The sequence below is a fragment of the Entelurus aequoreus genome, linkage group LG01 (assembly GCF_033978785.1).
Source record: "Entelurus aequoreus isolate RoL-2023_Sb linkage group LG01, RoL_Eaeq_v1.1, whole genome shotgun sequence".
Lineage (NCBI taxonomy): Eukaryota > Metazoa > Chordata > Actinopteri > Syngnathiformes > Syngnathidae > Entelurus > Entelurus aequoreus.
Window position 1 is genome coordinate 47,394,252 of NC_084731.1, and position 24,547 is coordinate 47,418,798.

The 24,547-nt window shown below is 40.4% G+C and overlaps 1 protein-coding gene across 1 annotated transcript in view; it reads right to left on the reverse strand.

The window, feature by feature from the left end:
• Positions 1–13,104: 13,104 nt before the first annotated feature.
• The window catches only part of LOC133630760 (MICOS complex subunit Mic10-like), a 33,651-nt gene continuing 22,208 nt past the window's right edge, over positions 13,105–24,547 (reverse strand). The window contains exons 2-4 of the mRNA XM_062022519.1: positions 14,025–14,072; positions 13,842–13,951; positions 13,105–13,747 (exon numbers count right to left, since the gene is read on the reverse strand). Coding sequence (XP_061878503.1) covers positions 13,736–13,747; positions 13,842–13,951; positions 14,025–14,072 — 170 coding nt within the window. The 3' untranslated portion in view covers positions 13,105–13,735. The remainder of the gene's footprint in view (positions 13,748–13,841; positions 13,952–14,024; positions 14,073–24,547) is intronic.

Genomic DNA, 24,547 nt, shown 5'->3' on the forward strand with positions numbered 1-24,547 from the left:
TGTCATCAACAACATGATTATCACGATATAACGATAGCATATTAGAAGCTCTAGCGTCGGCCAAATGTATACCATTTATATCGTATATTGTCTATATCACGTAACCCTAGAACATTACATATATACACATGTATTATATATATATATATATATATATATATATATATATATATATATATATATATATATATATATATATATATATATATATATATATATATATATATATATATACACATATATATATAGTTTACATACACTTGTAAAGAACATAATGTCATGGCTGTCTTGAGTTTCCAATAATTTCTACAACTCTTATTTTTGTGTGATAGAGTGATTGGAGCACATACTTGTTGATCACAAAAAACATTCATAATTAATAAAAATGTGGTTAAATGGACAACATGGAAAGACAGAGGTATTACTAAACCTCATCATATTATTAATAAAAACTCTTTTAAACCGTTCAATGATTTAGTTGAACAATATAATGTACCCAGAAATCATTTTTTAAATTTTATCTCTTTAAAACACGCTGTAAATAAATGCATATCCTCTGAAAGTATGTCTTTAAATAGCCATGAACTGGAAGAGGCACTTTTTAATCAAGATACAATTAAGAAATTAATTAAACTATTTTATGGAATAATAAATGAACACCACACTAGAAATGCAAATGATGCATGTGTTCGGAAATTGATGATGGATTTGGGCATTTTAGATGAAAGAGACATATCATGGAATGATATTTGGAAAAATGCCAATAAGCCCTTTAGAAGCATTAAAGATAAACTGACTCAATTTAAGATATTGAATAGATTGTGTTTTACATCTTCTCAGCTATTTAAAATTGGTGTTGTAGATAGCAAGTTATGTATGAAGTGTCGGGCAGCTGAGGGAACTCTTGTTCATTTATTGTGGGAATGTCAGAGAATAAAAGAGTTATGGTTGAAAACAACAAAAGAAGCAATCACGTTACTTAATGTAAACATCCCAATGACACTGCAAACTTGTATTCTTGGGGATCTACATCAATTTAGTAACGTGTCATCAAAGAGTAAAAATGCTTTTCTTTCAACATGCATAATAACAAAAAGGGTAATATATAAAAAAAAAATGGATAGCTGTTGATAGTCCAACTCATACTGACTGGTACACACAAGCTATGGAGATGATATCAGTAGAACAAACTGCATTTAGTTTAGATAATAATGAGTCATATATTGGAATATGGGATCCATTATTTAAATTTGTTTCAACTATTAAATGAACCAAAATATGACTTACTATATCTTTGTGGAAAATATTGCACACAGTGTGTTGTCAAGCTTGTGAGATGTGATGCAGGTGTGGGCCACTGTGACACTATTGTTCATTTCAATTTTTTTTTAAATTTTTTTTATTAATGTTTTTAATGATAATATCAATAAGGGTTTTTTTAATCACTGCTATTTTGAAATTGTTGCTAATGTTGATGCTGTTGTCGATGATGTTCATTTTTGTTTCACTACATTTGTATTGTTCCGTGTCGTGTTTGTGTGTCCTCAATTGCTCTCAATTGCTCTGTTTGTTGTTATTCTTAATGTTGCTGGGACGGGTTTGGTTTTGGAATTGGATTGCATTGTTGTGGTATTGTTGTGTATTGTTTTGTTAATTGATTAATAAATGTGTTAAAAATAAATAAATAAAAAATAAAATTAAAAAACATTCATGAAGTTTGGTTCTTTTATTAATTTATTATGGGTCTACTGAAAATGTGAGCAAATATGCTGGGTACAAAGTATACATACAGCAATGTTAATATTTGGTTACATGTTCCTTGGCAAGTTTCACTGCAATAAGGCGCTTTTGGTAGCCATCCACAAGCTTCTGGTTGAATTTTTGACCACTCCTCTTGACAAAATTGGTGCAGTTCAGCTAAATTTGTTGGTTTTCTGACATGGATTTGTTTCTTCAGCATTGTCCACACGTTTAAGTCAGGACTTTGGGAAGGCCATTCTAAAACCTTAATTCTAGCCTGATTTAGCCATTCCTTTACCACTTTTGACGTGTGTTTGGGGTCATTGTCCTGTTGGAACACCCAACTGCGCCCAAGACCCAACCTCCGGGCTGATGATTTTAGGTTGTCCTGAAGAATTTGGAGGTAATCCTCCTTTTTCATTGTCCCATTTAAAGCACCAGTTCCATTGGCAGCAAAACAGGCCTAGAGCATAATACTACCACCACCATGCTTGACGGTGGACATGGTGTTCCTGGGATTAAAGGCCTGACCTTTTCTCCTCCAAACATATTGCTGGGTATTGTGGTCAAACAGCTAAATTTTTGTTTCATCTGAAATCACATGGACAAAGATAAGACCTTCTGGAGGAAATTTCTGTGGTCAAATGAAACAAAAGTTTCATTTTTGTAGCAAAATTATTTGCAAACGTGTATCTCAATCTGGGCGTGTGTGTATTCTGATCCGCGTATGTATTCAGAAAGAACCCTTGATGGGCTGTCTACTTACACGTGACTTATGTGACACACACGATTTGAGCGAGCGCATCTAGATTCATGAGTGTGTAATACAACTTGTGCGCGCGAATTTAGAAGTGCGTGCGTGTAATAAAATCTGCGTGTGCATATCTGAGGTGTGCCTACATATAACCAACCACGGAAGACACTACGCAATTTAAACCAATCAGAAACAACATATAGCCTAGGTGCGTGAAAGAGAGAAGCCAAGACCCGCCTTACGTTGTTTCTGATTGGTTTGAATTGTGTAGTGTCTTCTGTGGTTGGTTAAAAGTAGGCACAGTGGATTGATGGCTTGGTCTGGGATTGGTTATTTCGATCTGTCTGTACAGCGATTTGAATGTGTAAAAAGAGTTGTTTGTCTGTAACTCCACCTTGCCTTTCCTTATACTCACCACTAGTGTTTAATGGTATTCCGCAATGATGTCAACAACGATGGACCAAACTCGAACACTTGCTCAGAGCTGCCAAGCTTCACGCTTTGAAAGTGACAGTCACGCAATTCAACCCTTTCTCACGCCACATTTGACATTGTTTCACGCTTGTATTCCTCATTCACTATACTCTATATTTTTTAAAATAATAATAATTTTTGGTTTTCGCAACCTTGCCGTAGTTCGAGCAACTCTGATTGATTGATCAAAATAACCAATCCCGGACCAAGTCTCTTTCACGCACCTCAGCTGTATGTTGTTTCTAATTGATTTAAATTGCATGGTGTCTTTCGTGGTTGGTTAAATGTAGACACACCTCAGATACGCACACGCAGATTGTATTACACGCATGCACTTCTGAATGTGTGCGCACAAACTGTATTACACGCTCACAAATCTGGATGTGCGCGCTCAAATCTTACACGACAGAAGTGTCACAAAAGTCAAGCGGATCTGAATACACACACTCACATGTGTATACAGACACACAAATTAATGTGCAAATCTGGTTACACGCGCACAGATTGAGATACATGTTTGCAAATAATTTTGCTACTATAATACTTCCATGTTAGTGTTTCCGCTTCATCCAACGTGTTTTAAGGTTTGGAGGAAGAGTACATATTTTCCCATAAAATGTTTATATTCAGACAAGGCAAGCACAAAAATAACTGTCGTGGATGAGGCCATCTTGATTTCCGACATCGTAACTGGAACGCTCTCACTTCGGCTCTGACGTCATTCCAAGCTCCCACTTCCCACTTCCAATGTACAAACCCCAAAACCAGTGAAGCTGGCACGTTGTGTAAATGGTAAATAAAAACAGAATACAATGATCCGCAAATCCTTTTCAACCTATATTCAATTGAATAGACTGCAAAGACAAGATACTTAACGTTCAAACTGGAAAACTTTGTTATATTTTGCAAATATTAGCTCATTTGGAAATTGATGCCTGCAACATGTTTCAAAAAAGCTGGCACAAGTGGCAATAAGACTGAGAAAGTTGAGGAATGCTCATCAAACACCTTTTTGGAACATTCCACAGGTGAACAGGCTAATTGGGAACAGGTGGGTGCCATGATTGGGTATAAAAGTAGATTCCATGAAATGCTCAGTCATTCACAAACAAGGATGGGGTGAGGGTCACCACTTTGTGAACAAATGCCTCAGCAAATTGTTTAAGAACAAAAAATTTTAACCAGCTATTGCAAGGAATTTAGGGATTTCACCATCTACGGTCCATAATATCATAGGTTCAGAGAATCTGGAGAAATCACTGCACGTAAGCGATGATATTACGGACCTTCGATCCCTCAGGCGGTACTGCTTCAAAAAGTGACATCAGTGTGTAAAGGATATCACCACATGGGCTCAGGAACACTTCAGAAAACCACTGTCAATAACTACAGTTGGTCGCTACATCTGTAAATGCAAGTTAAAACTCTACTATGCAAAGCAAAAGCCGTTTGTCAACAACACCCAGAAACGCCGCCGGCTTCGCTGTGCCTGAGCTCATCTAAGATGGAGTGATGCAAAGTGTAAAAGTGTTCTGTGATCTGACGAGTCCACATTCCAAATTGTCTTTGGAAACTGTGGAAGTCGTGTCCTCCGGAACAAGGAGGAAAATAAACATCCGGATTGGTACAGGCGCAAAGTTCAAAAGCCAGCATCTGTGATGGTATGGGGGTGTATTAGTGCCCAAGGCATGGGTAACTTACGCATATGTGAAGGCACCATTAATGCTGAAAGGTACATACAGGTTTTAGAGCAACATATGTTGCCATCCAAGCAACGTTACCATGGACGCCCCTGCTTATTTCAGCAGACAATGCCAAGCCACATGTTACAACAGCGTAGCTTCATAGTAAAAGAGTGCGGGTACTAGACTGGCCTACCTGTAGTCCAGACCTGTCTCCCATTGAAAATGTGTGGCGCAATATGAAGCCTAAAATACCACAACGGAGACCCCGGATTGTTGAACAACTTAAGCTGTACATCAAGCAAGAATGGGAAAGAATTCCACCTGAAAAGCTTCAAAAATTGGTCTCCTCAGTTCCCAAACATTTACTGAGTGTTGTTAAAAGGAAAGGCCATGTACCACAGTGCCGACTTTTTGCAATGTGTAGCTGCCATTAAATTCTAACTTCATGATTATTTGCAAAAAAAAACAAGTTTCTCAGTTCAAACATTAAATATCTTGTCTTTGCAGTCTATTCAATTGAATATAAGTTGAAAATGATTTGCAAATCAATGTTTTCTGTTTTTATTTACGAATTACACAACGTGCCAACTTCACTGGTTTTCGGTTTTGTAATAATACAAATATTAGATATCAGTGGACAATAAAAGAAGTGCTTGAAGTGTCTCTCAACATGATGCAGTAATAATTGTTGAAATCAAATAAACTTATGTTATTGTTTTAAAGGCAATGTCTTTAAAGGCCTACTGAAATGATTTTTATTTATTTAAACGGGAATAGCAGATCCATTCTATGTGTCATACTTGATCATTTCGCGATATTGCCATATTTTTGCTGAAAGGATTTAATAGAGAAAATCGACGATAAAGTTTGCAACTTTTGCTCGCTGATAAAAAAAAGCCTTGCCTGTACCGGAAGTAGCGTGACGTCACAGGAGCTAGTATTCCTCACAATTCCCCATTGTTTACAATGGAGCGAGAGAGATTCGGACCGACAAAGCGACGATTACCCCATTAATTTGAGCGAGGATGAAAGATTCGTAGATGAGGAACGTTACAGTGAAGGACTTGAGAGACAGTGATGGACGTATCTTTTTTCGCTCTGACCGTAACTTAGGTACAAGCTGGCTCATTGGATTCCACACTCTCCTTTTTTTATTGTGGATCACGGATTTGTATTTTAAACCACCTCGGATACTATATCCTCTTGAAAATGAGAGTCGAGAACGCAAAATGGACATTCAGTGCCTTTTATCTCCACGACAATACATCGGCGAAATGCTTTAGCTACGAGCTAACGTGATAGCATCGTGCTTTAACTGCATATAGAAACAAAAAAATAAAGGATAGAAGGAAGGATAGATAGAAAATCAACAATACTATTAAACCGTGGACATGTAAATACACGGTTAATGCTTTCCAGGCTGGCGAAGGTTAACAATGCTGTGCTAACGACGCCATTGAAGCTACCTTAGCAACTTAGCAACGGGACCTCACAGAGCTATGCTAAAAACATTAGCTCTCCACCTACGTCAGCCAGCCCTCATCTACTCATCAACACCCGTGCTCACCTGCGTTCCAGCGATCGGCAGAAGGACGAAGGACTTCACCCGATGCATTTGGCGGCCCGGAGACGTAGGAAGTCAAGGTGAGGTCGGCGGCTAGTGCGGCTAGCGCGGCTAGCGCTCCAACAAAGTCCTCCTGGTTGTGTTGCTGTAGTCCGCTGCTAATACACCGATCCCACCTACAACTGTCTTCTTTGCAGCCTTCATTGTTCATTAAACAAATTGCAAAAGATGTCCAAAATACTGTGGAATTATGAAATGAAAACAGAGCTTTTTGTATAGGATTCTACGGGTACCATAACTTCCGTTACTCTGACTTCGTCACGCGCATACGTCATCATACCGCGACGTTTCAGCCGGATATTTCCCGGGAAGTTTTAAAAGTCACTTTATAAGTTAACCCGGCCGTATTGGCATGTGTTGCAATGTTAAGATTTCATCATTGATATATAAACTATCAGACTGCGTGGTCGGTAGTAGTAGGTATTAGTAGGCCTTTAAGCTCTTTAGATGTGCAGAACTGAGCCTCAGTGCAAAAAGTGAGCCGAGACGTGCCCAGGCGGGCAAGCAATGACTGGCAAAGACAGGAAGGTGATGCCTTACGCAGTGCAAACAAAAAACAACCCTGGCTTTATGCGTTCACCTTACCTGTCACCAAGTCCCTACTGCACAGGTGTCGAGCCTAGCGGCCGTCCACCAGCGCCCTTATCTGTTTCACGAGCAAACACATCTTTCTATGAACAGGGGATGAGCGACAGGCTCACTTTCTGGCAGTCAAAGACCTTTAAACCCTCTGTTCTTTTGTGAGCTGGAATGTGTTGCGCGAGGACCAACTAAAAACACGTCCTCCATGTTGTCCTACACGACAAAGTGTGCTCAGACATGCAAAAGTCTGGTACTCACCTGTTAGCTATAAGACCAAAGTTACAGTCCAGAAACGGCCCTTGTCTGCATTCCAGGGATTCTGCTTCACCAGGGGGCTAAACATCTACGAATGTCCACGCTAACCAGCGCTTCTCTTCAATTCGCGCACAGGAGTGGTCCGAGCACATGTACTCAATCTTGACGAAGCTGCCAGTGATTACACAAGCGGTCGTCCTCACCATGAAAAGGCACACATGCAGCAAGGAAACCTAAAACGTACGAAGAAAGAGTATAACTTGAGAATGCTGTAGCTTTATGCAAAATGTACGATTACCGCACATTATGTGAATTGGTAAATTGTTAACTTGTTTTTTTTTTTTAATGGTTTGAATCGATTAAGGCCACCAGAAAATGTGGAAATCTGTGAATTTCTAGAATGCCGAAACCAGATAGATAGTCTGGATGTCTTGACGCTGGCATGGTTTGAATCAGTTGAGAAATGTGGAAGTAGTAATAAATCTGAAGATAAAGGAGAATTTGCATTATGGAAAATGTGGGATTGCAGGAGAAGTTAGAATTTTTGGGTGTTTGATTATTGTAATGCTTATTTTTTTACCTGTGTTGGAATGGTTTGAAAAAGTTGAGAAATGTGAACAAAGGCCATCAATTTTAATGGAGATTTTTTTCACCAAAAAATGTGGAATTCCAGGAAAACTGAATTTTCGCGCATGATTTTCAAGTATATTTTGACGCTAGCGTGTTTTGAAACAGTTGAGAACATGTGGTAGGAGTAAGAATTGTGTAGATCAAAAGATCATTTCTGATTTTTGAGCAGTTTGAAAATTGTTCATCTGAATTTTTTTATATTGGAGTCGTTTTAAATCAGTTGACAAATGTGGGCCAAGGCCATGCGTTTTAATGGGGATTTTTTTTCACCAGAAAATGCGGAATCTCTGGAAAACTGAATTTCCGGAATGTCGAAAACAAATAAACTGATTGTTTTGAATGAGGCACATGTTTTGAATCGGTTGAGAAATTTAGAGGTGGTAACATTTCTGAAGATTGAAGATCATTTGCATCATATAAATTGTGAGATTTCATGTGGACAAAGGCCATCCACTTTAATGGGGATTCTTCTGTACCAGAAAAAACAGAATTCTGAGAAAACTGGTTTTCTAGAATGTTGAAAACAGTTAACCTGAATATTTTGAAGCTGGATTGAAGTAAATGAGGAATGTGAAAGTTGTAACATTTCTGAAGATCAAAGATACAGGTAATTTGCAAAATGTAGGATTTCAGGAATTTTTTTTTTTTTTTACTTTCATGGAGTTTGATTAATTGTGAGCCTAACTGTTTTGATGTTTGAGTGGTTTGAAAAAATGCTCACAATCAATGGGTAATTAGTGTGATAGAAAAGGTAAATTGAGGAAACGTGGGCATTTTGGAGATGTGAAAATGTTTAGAATTTACGGGCTGTAAAATGTGACATTCCAGGTATTACATACAGCCTCATGTTTTGAATAAACAATGCTTTGACGTTGAAATGTTTGAATCAGTAAAGAAACGTGGAATTTGTAAGACGTTTCATTGATTGATTGAAACTTTTATTAATAGATTGCACAGTGAAGTACATATTCCGTACAATTGACCACTAAATTGTAACACCCGAATAAGTTTTTCAACCTGTTTAAGTCGGGGTCCACTTAAATTGATTCATGATACAGATATACAGTATACTATCAAATATATACTAACATCATAATACAGTCATCACACAAGATAATCATCAGAGTATATACATTTAATTATTTACATTATTTACAATCCGGGGTGTGGGATATGGAGGTGGAGGGTAGGGGGTGGGGGGGTGTTAGGTTTGGTTGGTATCAACACTTCAGTCAACAATCAGCATCAACAATTGCATCATCAGAGAAATTGACATTGAAACAGTGTAGGACTGACTTGGTAGGATATGTACAGCAAGTAGTGGACATAGAGAGAGAGATCAGAAAGTATAACAAAAAGTGTCTACATTTGATTATTTACATTTGATTATTTACAATCCGATGAGGTATTATGTGGAGGGGAGGGTGTTAGTTTAGGGTTGTAATTGACTGGAGGTGTTGTTTTAGTGTGGTTTTGAATGAGGATAGAGATGCCCTTTCTTTTACACCTGTTGGGAGTGCATTCCATATTGATGTGGCATAGAAAGAGAATGAGTTAAGACCTTTGTTAGTTCGGAATCTGGGTTTAACATGGTTAGTGGAGCTCCCCCTGGTGTTGTGGTTATGGCGGTCATTTACATTAAGGAAGTAGTTTGACATGTACTTCGGTATCAGGGAGGTGTAGCGGATTTTATAGACTAGGCTCAGTGCAAGTTGTTTTACTCTGTCCTCCACCCTGAGCCAGCCCACTTTGGAAAAGTGGGGAGGAGTGAGGTGGGATCTGGGGTGGAGGTCTAGAAGTAATCTGACTAGCTTGTTCTGGGATGTTTGGAGTCTAGATTTGAGGGATTTGGAGGTGCTGGGGTTGAACGAGAGTTCCCGCTAGAATCTTCATGGTGCTTTTGTTGACCAGAGAGGAGATTCTGTAGAGAAATCTCGTTCGTTGGTTGACTTTTTTGATTACCTTAGTTGCCATTTTGTCACAGGAAAGATTAGCCTCTAGAATGGAACCTAGGTAGGTGACCTCATCCTTCCTAGTGATAACAATGTCACCCACTTTTATAGTGAAGTCGTTGACTTTCTTAAGGTTGATGTGGGACCCAAATAGGATGGATTCCGTTTTACCCAAGTGTGTGGATAGCTTGTTGTCAGCGAGCCAGGTACAAGTTCTACAAGGTTCAGCACTGAGGATTTTCTCCACCTGTGACTTGTCCTTGCCGGATACCAGCAGGGCCGAGTCACCTGCGATCAAAGGGTCATAGTGTCGAGGGAAATGCGAAATTTCAGGATACGTGGAAATTTTGGGGGAATCGGAATGTTGTTGGGCTGAATGTTTAGATGATGGAACAGTTGGACTCTGTTTAATCCAGTATTAAGAAGTCTCAAAATCAAGCAAAATTGGTGTAAAGAAAAATGTGGCATTTTAGGCAGTTAGGTACGTTTGGGGCTGAATGATATTAAGTTGAAATGGTTCAAGGAATTTGGAAAAAGGCCCTTCATTTCATTGGGAATTTGTGGAAAATGTGGAATTCCAGGAAAACCAGGAATTTTTGGAAAGGCAAAAACTGATAGCCTCAATGTTTTGAATGAACTGAATGTTTTGTTGGGTTGAAATGTTAGCTCGAATATTTTGATGATGGAATGGTTTGACTATGTTGAGAAATGTGGTAGTAAGAAGTCTCAATATCAGACGGAAATTAGTGTGATGAAAAAATTTGGAATTTAAGGAAAAAAGAGAATTAGGGGAATATGAGAAACGGTGTCTGGAAAGAACTGAAGATTAGGATGTTGAAATGGTATGAATCAGTTGAGAAATGTCGAAGTAGTAAGAAGTCTCCAGGTCAAAGGGATTAGGTCGGTGTTATGGGAAATTTGAAGTGAAAATTAAGAATTTTTTGGTACGGTTTTTTTCTGACTGGTTTGATGTTCAAATGGTTTGAGAAATGTTTAATGTTCCATTAATGTCATTGGACATTTTGTGCCAGAAGATGTGAAATTTCGATAGATGCAGGAAGGTTTTGTCGTCAAAATGTTTTGAATCAATGGACAAACGTGAAAGTCGTAAGACTTCTCAAGATAAAAGGAAATGAGTCTTGTGGAACTTCGGCAAAAGTGACAATTTTAGATATTTATGATTTGGATGTGTGAATGGTTTAAATTCGTTGAGAAATGTGAAAGTAGTTGAGCGTCAAATAAATAATAGAAGAGTTCACAGAATAACAATACAGGTTGGACTACACATCTTAGTTCCTCTTGAATCTTAATTCTTCACTTTAACAAGATCAGTCTGGATGAGGTACTAGCTGACCAGAGTTGTTACTTGGCGTGGATCCCACTTCTATGCACAGCTGTGGACGTCTTTGTGTAGACGACCTGGAAGATCTAGTGGCTTCCTGATAAAATGGACTCCCACATTATCTATTATTAAACAATTCCATAATAATACTCACTTGGGGGTCCCTACATCTGTGGTCCCTTTTCAGGGTCTTGTATTTTCTCCCCAGCAGGGGTCTTGTGAGTTTTTCCTTGCCCGGATGTGGGTTTAGATCAGGGGATGTCGTCGTGAGCTTGTGAAGCCCTTTGAGACACTTGTGATTAAGGGCTATATTAATACATCTTTATTCATTGATTTATTGGCCCAGGGCAATCCTATACTTCCAATCTTTAGTGGAACCTATTTTCTGTTCCGGCAGACAAAGCAAGATCCATAAAAGCAGGTTTGGATGACTGTGTGGAAGTGTGGAAGAATGCAAACGTGAACAATAACGACTTCTCTCAGGTGATCTCACAAACAGAGAAAAATGGCATATAAAGTAACATCTTGTAAAAAGTCCAGAAAAGTGGAAACTGTAAGAATCAACTTTATTTTCAGAGCAGCACAGGTTGTTTGTTACTAGAATCCTCTTCTCGTAATTCATGATGACGTCACTGCTGCAGTTGGTAAATGTTACACACCTTACACTCCTCCACCTTCCGTCCTTCTGCTTAAAATTTCAGAAGTGCTCAAATGTGTGGAGGACACACACTTTGACAATCCATCACCTTCAGGACATGATAGAATTCATATTTCCCTCAATGAACTGCAGTTCTTTAGTACCAGCAACACTCATGCAGCCACACACTCTGACACTACCGCCACCATGTTTTGACTGTCCTGGTACTCATTTATGTTGCCAGTTGTCAGACAATAATGGCAGTGTGGATAGTAAATGTGTACTGCTATACAAGGTGTACACGGACTAAAGTATATCTAAGTTTTATGCAAATATTTGTAGATCTTTTTTAGGGGTGTCCCTTCCGATACGATACCGATACTGTGTTATGATCATGCAACGTAAACATCTGACTGAAACGGTTATTATTACTCATTATACTGTATATGTAACTGAAAGCCTTGAGATCACCGCTTGAAGAAAAGACGATGGTCACTTTTGTTCACATATTTATTTCCATTACGGAGCAGACACTTCTGGCCTTGTCAATAAAATTGCTGTGCTTTACATCCAGTGTGACTGCGCTAACAAAATACAATTTCATATTTGCTGTTATTTTGCACTGAGACAATTCCTTTATTTCAAAATTGCACTTTTGACACTTGAGGTTTAAGCCCTACTTGCCAACCCTCCCGAATTTTCCGGAAGACTCCCGAATTTCAGTGCCTCTCCCGAAAATCTCCCGGGACAACCATTCTCCCGAAAATCTCCCGATTTCCAGCCGGACAAGTATATTGGTGGCGTGCCTTAAAGGCACTGCCTTTAGCGTCGTCTCTCACCTGAAAAGGAGACTATTATATATGTCTCTGTTATCCATAGGACTTTATCTATAACCCATAAAGTAGGCAGGCACAGAGCTATTTCTCAGCGTGTGTTTATTCCAGCCGGCACGTTAATACTGTAGCGGCTGGCTACGGGGTGTTAGCCAATAAATTTGGCTGGGGGGCGGGATTTCCGGGAGAGATAGGGAAGTGACGTTGTTAATAGGAAGTGGGTGTCCGAGTTTTGCTGGGAAAAGGGATAGACACACATTGGAGCTGTTGTGTGGTTGAATTACATCTTGTGCAATAAAGACATGACAAACAAAGAAGTCGTATGAGCCTACATTCCTGGGATTATGCCAGTACTCAAATGGCAGAACAAAAGCTACTCAAATAGTGAAAGGTAAGAGTTTTTTTTTTTTTTTAAGTAAGCAGCAAGTACAGTACAGTTAGTAGAACTGTGTTTTCATTACTGTTTACTGAACTATATATATATATATATATATATATATATATATATATATATAAATATATATATATATATATATATATATATATATATATATATATATATATATATATATAAGAAATACTTTAATTTCAGTGAATTTTAGCTATAAATATACTCCTCCCCTTAACCCCGCCCACCGGCACCTGCTTTAAAGTATATTAAACTCACTATTGTTACTATTGTCCCTTGACAAGATATACTGTAATAAAATGGTAGCTTAAATGTGACCTTTGTGCGATACTTTATCCACAGTTCAGGCCAATACTATTCACTCTTTTCTATATAATATAGAAATAGACCGTTTTGGAGAATGCAATTTTTTGCAACATTCTAAAGGATCATAACTTATGAAAAGCATCATACTCAACTATACATTAGATAAGTCAGTTTCTAGAATTTATTTTAGATTTACTTTTTTTAAGCAAGTGTCTTTCTTTCCCATTATTTTAACATATTTCTCCTATAGTCTTTCTTCTCCCGCTCTACAACATGGCTGCAGATGTTGAACCTGGCCTTCATTCCAAAGCAGCAGGAGTTCAAGTCTCTGAACTCATTAACACACAATATTACCTCCCACACCCAATCCGCATTGCATTGCTCTCAGAGAGACAGAGAGTTCTCCTTTGTTACTTTATTAAATATACACCAACTGCCCTGAGCTCGACTTAAAGCGACGGGGCAATAGAAAACAGATGCCTGTGTAGTGAATCTGCATCCCTGTTAATCCTTCACTGCTGGTCCTGAGAGGAAACAGAAAACAAGTAGCCTGAGGTGTGCATGTGCGACAGACGGCTAGACAACAAGAGCGCTTCTCGCACGCCAAGCCATGCTCACCTTCACCAGGCGGCCGTGAGTCAAATACGGCAACTTGAAATCGTTCTGGCAGTTAGCGTAGCCCATGCCCAGACCCAAACCGGAGCCAAACGAGACGGGCCATGTGCGTCCTGTGGGGCGAACAAAACGCTCATTCATTAGGCAGACGAGGAGAGCCTGCTTCTCTTTACTGCCATGACTTACGTTTAAAGAAAATGAGAGAGAAGACGATGCCCGCACCGAGGCCTGTTGCTGCAAAGGAGAAGACAGACAGCATTATGAGCACTTCCTACCTAAAACTGTCTTGCATACACCATCCTTCCATCCATTTTCTACCGCTTGTCCCTTTTGGGTTCGCGGGGGGTGCTGGAACCTATCTCAGCTGCATTCGGGCGGAAGGCGGTGTACACCCTGGACAAGTCGCCACCTCATCGCAGGGCCAACACAGATAGACAGACAACATTCACACTCACATTCACACACAAATATCGAAAATGAATACTGTTAAAATAGGTTTTTTGACGAAATTTAAAAAAGAAAACTATACTATAACTTGGATAAAGGAACAATAAATTATAAACTTCTGTTGCAGGGAGAAATAATGGTCATGCTTGCATACATATTCAAATTAGAACTCCCAAAAACATGTAAGGAAATCTCTTACAGTCAAAGAAAGCTTTTGACACAATTCCAAAAAGTGAAAGTTTGTAAAACAAGAATGAAGTTGGGGTATTTCTAGTGGACAGTGAATCTATACAAGCTGTACCTTGACTACTCTAAGTGCATCCCAAGTTTCGCCTTGGTTCTCAGACACCCCAGTGTTCTCTGCAAAATAATCCATCACGGGCCCAAACAAAGTTGTGACAGAGAATACCAGCACTTTTATAGAGGTGAGGAACATTACATCGTAGCAAAGTACAAAGGTGGCGTCCATGTGATTGCTCTTTCTGCTCCAACAATAGTGAAGTGAAGTGAATTATATTTATATCGTTCTTTTTTTCTAGTGTCTCAAAGTGTTTTACACACTGAAAACCATTGTCTACATCTTTAGATAGATAGTACTTTATTGATTCCTTCAGGAGAGTTCCCTCAGGAAAATTAAAATTAAGCTACATTTAAACCAGTGTGGCTGGCACTGGTTACAGATGGGTAGTGTCTTGCCCCAGGACACAACGGCAGTGACTAGGATAACAGAAGCAGGACTCAAACCTGGAACCCTCAAGTTGCTGGCACGGCCGCTCTACCAACCGAGCCACGCCACCCCAATAGTCATCAATAAAAAGGTAAAATGATATAAAATGCTAATATGTACATTTCTGTTATATTTTATATGTATTGCCTATTTTACGTTTAATGCTTGTACAACTACAGTTATTACCATTGCTAAGCAGTTATGATCAGATTATAGGGGTGACCCGGATCTCTGTCTGAAGTCAGGACATTTTTTAAAGATTTCGTGTCTTTGCTCTCTCACAGAGTTGTTTTTATAAAATGTGTTTTGTTTCATATTTTTGGGTGTCTGGGACTGATTAACTGGCTTTGCGTTATGTATCATGGGAAAAAATGCTTTGGTTTTAAACCTGTTAGATTTATTTAGGACATTGCACATTAATGAACATTATGATGTACATACTGTAAAAGAACCAGATTGTAGCATAGTTGCTCATTTACATCTGCAGTTCCCCACACCAGTGTGGGTGCAACTGGGAGCAAGGTGGGTGAAGTGACTAAGATGGCAGGAGTTGGATTTGTACCAGGAACCTTCATGTTTCTGGACAACCGCCCTACCATCGGAGCCATAACGGCCTTCTATTTGCTTTGCCAAATTTTATACCCAAAGCTAGGATGTGAGTATTTTACTCAGATATCTTCACATATATATTGTCCTAACTTGGATTGATTTTAGCATCTTTAATGCACAAAATGTATAAAATCTTTAAATTTTTCTGTATGCGGTCCTCGGTGGGAAAAGGGTTCGGAGGGGGGATTGGAGGTTAAACGGTGCTACGCGTAGCTAAGAATTATGCTCCTGTGGGGTCGATGCCATGTGACATACAGTTGGGCAGTGGCACACAAATCGCCAACGCTTGTTTTGTCTCCGTCTGGAGAGGTACTTGAGGAAGTATGTGTTTGTGTGCGGAGCTTCACCTTGCTGCAGGCCACACCACACCCAATGGCAGAACAGCAAGTACAGAAAACATAAAACCAGCGATTTGGGCCCCTCTTGACTCTTAATTGGATTCAGAGAGCTATGCAGCATGACCAATGCACTTCAACCAGAACCCTCCGACTGTTTTCGATTACATAGCTTTAGAAACGTCAAATACGACAAGCTCATCTTCATTTATCAGTCCAGATCAGCACTAAACCATATGCAGTTGCTTTCATACAAATATTTTGTTCAACTTAAGACCCAATGTTTGTTTCGGTCTTTGTTTGAGGGAACACTGCATGTCCTTTGGAATCAGCTTGTCCTCCAGTGGGTATAATGAAAAGATTTGTATGGCAATAGAACAGCTACAAGCAGCAAGGCTGAAAATCCTCACCAGGCTCAAAGCGTCCTTTTTTGGGATATTTGTTTATTCTTTGACAAAATTCCACCCACTACCTTTTTAATCACATGGATTGTTGACACATACAAAAAAAGCTTACCAGTGGTTACAGAACACTATGTTGCAAGTAACCAAACTAAATGTTAGCAACACCACAACAAGAGTATCATTTTCACATAAATGGTGGATGGTCGGTGTGGTCTCAAACACTGTTAATCAGCTTGGCAAATGACATTAGATTCACCATAAACAAGCTTTAACAATTGCCTTTAGCAGAACATATGCTGCAGAGCTGCTTCGGCCACGAGAGGCACTTTTGCACAGCTGGCAGTTTGCTAGACTGAGCTCAAAGAATGCAGATGTTTTCCTCCCGGCAAGAAGCACATTTTATTGTGCCGACGGTGGCGTCATGCAGAGTCAAGTGGATTGTTTGCCAGTCTAAGTATTTTGCCATTTTCCATTAGTCTCAGCTTGGATCACGTTTTGACTTTTTGTTCTCCTTCCACATCGCCCTTGCTAGCCTCTTTATGTAGCTGGTCTTTGCCTCGGCGCTAAGTGAAACTAGTTTGGCGTCCTTTACAAGAAAACTGTTAAACAACAGGACGTCGAGGAGATATGACCGTTAGACATTTCATAGGCCAAGAGTTTATTAAAGCACTTCTCTTTCAGGAAGAATGGATGATTCATTCTTATGATATTTATATCAGACTCACATGTGGGCAAATTCCAAAGTACTGCATATGAAATTAAATAGTGGAACTTTTAAGATCAAACAATGTGGGTTGGACTCATGTTTGTTGAGAACTGGCGCCATCAAAATGACTTTGTTATTGTTATACAGTAAGTGTAAAAAATAAGTTAAAAACAGTATAATATTAATATATGGGTTTGGTTTGTTTTTCCTGGCGGAGATTACAGTCTTGGCCATTCAGTCTTTTTTTTTTTGCTGAATTACACGCAAGCTGGACAACTAGGGGATCGGTACTATTTCTTGTCTTGCAAGATTTGCTAATGGTGTTCAAAGTTTTGTTTCCCATAAGAAATAAAGACAGAAATAAATCTGCTCCAAACAAATAATTCCAAAACACATTTATCAAGAATAATTACACTTTAGATGCAGAAAATATAAAAGGCACATACAATGTGTAAATTAACACATTTACCCTTATTAAAGACTCTTGTTGGCAATAAGCTGCCACCTTTGTACTTTGCTATTTCCGGTAGTTATTTCTTGAATCAAATAGTGTTTCTCGTCTTCTTTTTTAAAGTGCTGCCAATTGAACATTCCCGCGGTAAAATAGGAATGTAAAATGTAAGTATAGCTGTATTTATTCATTTAAACATCTAAAACCAGACATGTAAAGCTGGGGTGACAGTTATATAGACTTGTGTTAAAATATGAGACCTCGACTCTCGTAATGTTTAGCGACCTCTGTGCTCTTCACTCCTCTCTTTACCCTGAAAAAGAGCCTCATATTCGAACATTGCAGATGGCTTCGTGCCCGAAGCTTTTTTCAATGTTTGGAATTAAAACCTTACATATTTTCTTTACATTTTTACATGTAAATAGGTTGAATTAAAGGTGATGTTTGCAACTTCCTCAGTTACATTTTTCAAAGCAAATAATGTAACAAGAACACAACCGGCTAGCTTATGTTACAATTAGTGGTTTAAAAGAACACATTTGTTTGACGATTGTTTATATTTTTCACAATTACAAAATTTATGTAACAAGTTTTACTGGCCCAAATAAAACAATTGATGTTTACGGCGGTCACTCACACGGTCTTGACACCACGTACGCACAGGGAGTGCGTGCACGCATACTGTCATGGCCAAAAATATTGGCACCCCTGCATTTCTGTCAGATAACGTACCACTTCTCCCAGAAAATTGTTGAAATTACAAATGCTTTGGTATCCACATGTATATATATTTTGTTTGCATTGGAACAACACAAAAAAAAAAAAAAAAAAAGCCAAATCTGATATTATTTTACACAGAACTCCAAAAATGGACTGGACAAAATAATTGGCATTTTTTCAAAATTGTAAGAAATAGTTGTGATGCTCCTTTAATTTGTAATTCAAATAACGCGAAATGGACATACACAGTGACTTTTATCTCCACGACAATACATCGGCGAAGCACCTTGGCTTTGGAGCTAACGTGTTAGCATCGTGCTTGTCTGCACATCGAGGCAGAAGAAACATGCCCCTGACTGGAAGGATAGACAGAAAGTCAATAATACTACTATTACTTCTACTATCAGGAGACACTGAACTCAACCCTGGACCTGCAACAACACGGTTAATGTTGTCCCGACTGGCGAAGACTAGCAATGCTACTGCTAGCGTCGCCATCGAAGCTAACTCGGCTACCGGCTCATCTCAGCTCAAGCTCACCTGTGCTCCAGCGGTCGGCGGCTCGGCGGAGGACTTCGCCCCGTTCATCGACGCGGTCGGAGGCGGCGGTGGAGGACGACCCGGTCACCACAGAAGGCAGCGACTCAGCGGCAGTGAACGACGTGGCGGCTGCGGTGGACGGCGACCCAGACATCGGTGATTGCGGGGAACTGCACGAGATGGCGGGGGTCCACGCGGCCTCTCCCCGGTCCCAGACGGTCGAGGACGCGGCATACACAGGATTTAGAGGCGCCTTTACACAAACATTTTCGGTATTCTCTTTCTCTTTGTCTTCAAAAAAGCCCGCCAAAAGGAAACCCAACCCCACCCCCAGCAACCCTACCTGGCCTCCCTCCCGCGCCCCTCCCCCTTCCTCTCCCTCCCCCTTCACCTGGAGGACGATCAATATGCCTCTCTCTCTCTCTCCTCTCTCTCCTTGCTCTTCAACTGCAACAGCAATAATAACCAACAATTTTTCTGGTCAGTACCACAACACAGCGGACTCTGATGCTCTTTTTGGTTCCAGTGGACTACACATCATCCACCTTAATGTGAACAGCCTCTCTGGAGCCAAACTCGACCAAATCAGAGAAATGTTCCTCAACACGAAGGTAAAAATCTTGTGTTTCTCTGAAACCAAATTTGATCAAAGTATTTCTGACTCAGAGATAGAAATACAAAAATTTTTGGTTATCAGAAAGGATAGGAATAAACACGGTGGGGGCGTTTGTATGTATATTCACCAGGATATTAAATACATAACTCGCACTGATCTTAACCACAATGACCTGGAATCTGTGTGGGCGGAAATCAAATTTAAAAACGCTAAGCCGGTACTAATAGGGACTGTTTATAGACCCCCTAATCAGAGTGATTTCTATGGGGCTTTGGAAGAATGCTTGGCAGGGACAGACAACATGGAGAAAATTATAACTGGGGATCTGAACACAGATATTCAACGCAAAGATGCGCCTGTCTTCAGATCCTTTAGCAAGTTTTGTAATCTGCACGGTCTTTCCCAGCTAATAGCGCTACCCACAAGGGTGTGTGATTCCACCCAATCAACCATAGATCTCATTCTCACTTCAGACCGGCCTAAAATAAAAAATAGTGGGGTCATGATCTGTGGTCTTAGCGACCACTATCTAACCTTCTGCACCCGTAAAATAGCTAAACCTAAAGCCAATGGCCACATAACAGCCCAATCCAGATCCCTCAAAAAATACTCCAATGACAATTTCAATTTAAAATTAGATGAGTGGGACTGGTCCCCTGTGCTCGCGAGCAACCTGGTCGATGTCGCTTGGGATCGCTTCAAAACGGCGTTCCTAAAGATACTAAATGACATGGCTCCCGGGAAAACAGTCAGGATCAAAGCCCGCTCGGAACCATGGATGAATCCGGACCTATTAGCTGCCATAAAAGACAGAGACAGGAAATACTCTGAATACCAAAAATGTAAAACAGAAGTAGATAAACAACCCAATAATATCAACCTCAAATTACTCCTTTCAACTCTCAAAAAGCAATGCAATAAATTAAGAAATAAGTCAACCAACCTGACTAAATCCTTAAAAAAAAATTACATTAACGACAAAATAGAGGAAAACACAAATAAGCCACGTGAGCTCTGGAAAATTCTCAACAACCAGCTTCCTGGTTGCAGCCAGAAACTTAAAACAAGACTCACCAACATCAGCATCAAGGAGGGTGACTCCCTCATTACAGACAAAATGGAGGTAGCTAGCAGACTTAACATCTTTTTCACCAGCATAGCCGCAACTCTTGTCAACAAGCTGTCCCACCACTCTGGTCGCTTTGGTGTAGAACACATTAAAGCCTTCTACAGAAAGCTAGGAGTATCCAACGATGATTTCAAATTAGAAATGGTCACAGCTGATGAGGTGTTTAAAAAATTGAGCGCGCTCCAACCTAACAAGGCCACCGGCCTTGATAATATTCCCTCCAGATTCCTCAGGGACTCTGCCTCCATCATTGCCCCGATCATCACGCACATAATAAACCTATCAATTACACAAGGCCAAGTACCAAAAGATTTTAAGATAGCAAGAGTAACTCCCCTCTTTAAAAAAGGAAGCAAATTGGAACCTGGCAACTACCGACCTGTTTCTATTCTCAGCTCCATTTCGAAAGTAATGGAGAAAATAGTTTATGAACAGGGCGATAGTTACCTTGCCACTAATAAACTCATGTACAAATTCCAATCCGGCTTCAGAACTAACCACTCCACTGACACATGCCTTCTCTATCTGACCGACCACATCAAACATGAGGTGGACGCGGGCAAATACTGCGGCATGGTCATGCTGGACCTTCAGAAGGCCTTTGACACCCTTAACCACGCTATACTGTTGGATAAGCTCAGAGCAATCGGATTTAACAAAACCTCTTGGAGCTGGATGCAATCTTACTTGAAGGGGAGGGAGCAGGTGGTAGAGGTGAACGGCACCGTGCCCCCCCCCCCCCCCCCCCCCCCGACTGTGAATTGTTTTTGTTTGCGGATGACTCTGCCTTGCTGGTATCCGGCAAGGACAAGTCACAGGTGGAGAAAATCCTCAGTGCTGAGCTCTGTAGAACTTGCACCTGGCTCGCTGACAACAAGCTATCCATACACTTGGGTAAAACAGAATCCATCCTGTTTGGGTCCCACATCAAACTTAAGAAAGTCAATGACTTCACCATAAAAGTAGGTGACAGTGTCATCACCAGGAAAGATGAGGTCACCCACCTAGGTTCCATTCTAGAGGCTAATCTTTCCTGTGATAAAATGGCAACTAGGTAACCAAAAAGGTCAACCAACGAATGAGATTTCTCTACAGAATTTCCTCTGTGGTCAACAAAAGCACCTTGAGGATTCTGGCGGGAACTTTCGTTCAACCCTTTTTCGATTACGCATGCACCTCCTGGTACCCTAGCACCTCCAAAACCCTCAAATCTAACTCCAAACATCTCAGAACAAGCTAGTCAGGTTACTTCTAGACCTCCACCCCAGATCCCACCTCACTCCTACCCACTTCTCTAAAGTGGGCTGGCTCAAGGTGGAGGACAGAGTTAAAACAACTTGCACTGAGCCTAGTCTATAAAATCCGCTACACCTCCTGATACGAAGTACATGTCAAACTACTTCCTTAACGTAAATGACCGCCATAACCACAACACCAGGGGGTGCTCCACTAACCACGTTAAACCCAGATTCCGAACTAACAAAGGTCTTAACTCATTCTCTTTCTATGCCACATCAATGTGGAATGCGCTCCCAACAGGTATAAAAGAAAGGTCATCTCTATCCTCCTTCAAAACCGCAATAAAAGTTCACCTCCAGGCAGCTACAACCCTAAACTAACACCCTCTCCGGATTGCTAATAATCAAATGTAAACAATCAAATGCAGATACTTTTTCTTTTTCTTATGCCTTCTGATCTCTCTCTCCTCTCTCTCTCTCTCTCTCTCTCTCTCTCTCTCTCTCTCCTCTCTCTCTCTCTCTCTCTCTCTCTCTCTCTCTCTCTCTCTCTCTCTCTCTCTTCTCTCGTCTCTCTCTCTCTCTCTCTCTCTCTCTCTCTCTCTCTCTCTCTCTCATCTCTCGTCTCTCTCTCTCCCTCTCTCTCCTCTCTCTCTCTCTCTCTCTCTCTCTCTCTCGATCTCTCTCTCTCTCTCTCTCTCTCTCTCTCTCTCTCTCTCTATGTCCACTACTTGATGTCCATATTCCCCCCCCACACCCCTGATTGTAAATAATGTAAATAATTCAATGTGATTATCTTGTGTGATGACTGTATTATGATGCTAGTATATATGATAGTATATATCTGTATCATGAATCAATTTAAGTGGACCCCGACTTAAACAAGTTGAAAAACTTATTCAGGTGTTACCATTTAGTGGTCAATTGTACGGAATATGTACTTCACTGTGCAACCTACTAATAAAAGTCTCAATCAATCAAAACAGGTGTTTGCAGTATAGAAATCACACGTGCAGCCAGTTTAAATGGAGAAAAGTTTACTCAACCTTTGTGTTGTGTGTACCACACTGAGCATGGAGAAAAACTCTGTAGCTAACTTCCCTGGACGTTGACGGAAGAGAAAAATGTATGACTGCAAGGAAGGGTTGTTAGAATTGTGGATAAAGAACCTTAATCCACTTCCAAACAAATTCATGCTGACCTGCAGACACAGGGTACAACAGTGTCAGCTCACACTATCCGTCGCCATCTCAATGAAAAGGGACACTACGGTAGGAGACCCAGGAGGACCCCACTGCTGACACGGAGACATAAAAAAGCGAGACTGGAATTTGCTAAAACTTACCTGAGGAAATCAAAATCCTTCTGGGAGAACATCCTGTGGACAGATGAGACTAAAGTGGAGCTTTTTGGTAAAGCACATCATCACACTGTTTACATAAAACAAAATGAGGCCTTCACTCGCTTGCTCTCACTTCTGCTTGCATTTTTTGCTACTATCTGCTGCTATTTTCTTCCTCTTAATAAGACACAAAGAGCAACAGCTCTTGGATACTTACAAAACCAGTGGAACTATATTTTCTTTTAGATAACAGTGGCATTTTTCAATATTTTTACGACGTCCTCAACACTATGCGAGGAGGCCTACAATTCAAGATAAGCCTGAGCCCGAGCCTGTGCTATAGTGCTAAGGGTAATCAGCAGAAGATGCCTCCTTTCTCTTCCTTTCTCTACGGAAGATTACCACAAACTGCTACAGAAGATTTTACTGTTGGAAATAAAAATTAATCGGTTGGAAGTGAATTAAGAAGTGAATGGACAATGTGGCAACAACACCACTCTAGCACTCCTGTCGACTGAAAACACTGGACAGCACTATGCTACAACCCAGCTAACTAGCCACAATGAAGCTACGAAGAAACGGGAGGCCCCTGTGGAGGGTAATAAATCTACCAGCGATAATCCTCCCTGGAACACACTTGGTGCGAAGCCAAAGAGAAGACCACCTCCCTGCGACAAGGGAGAATGGATATCTGGCAGGACCAGCGCCCCGATATCTCTGGTCTGACCGGCTGGCCTGCGCTACCATCTTTAGCCAGGCATACTGCGTCATCAACTCCACTGCCACGTAGGACACAGCAGCGGACAGCTGAGAAGAGGAGAACTACCCATAAACCTCCCCAGCAAGCAAGTGTCCAACTAAAGAACAGGTTTGCCCCACTGTTGATGGACAATGGATCCCCCTCTGATTGCCTGAATAACCCACCATCACCACGCAGAAGGGTAAGACCTGCTAACTTCAAACCACAGAGAAAGCTAACGAGAGCTCCTGAAAATCTGATTGTGGGGGACTTTTCTGTAAAAGATATGAAAAGCAATAATAACGCCAAAGTACTCTGCTTTCCGAAGGATATGGTATCTGACATGGAAAAAAGAATCCTGGAAATTGTCGCTGCACACCCAAATGTGAAAAATATCATCCTGCACCTTGGTTTTAATGACATTGTAAAACAACAATCAAGAGAGCTGAAAGAGCACTTCAATAAACTCTTTGAAACAGTCAGCGCTGTGAATGCTGACGTTTTTATCAGTGGTCCTCTACCCCAATCAGGAGAGGAGCTGAGAGATTCAGTAGACTTTACTCGCTGAATGAGTGGCTATCAAGTGCACTTCTTGCTCGTTCAATGCATTTTATTGACAATTTGAGCTTTTTCTGGGACTGCAGGCATCTTTTTAAGGCAGACGGACTTTGCCTAAATAAGATGGGAGTAAAGCTTTTCATGAACAACA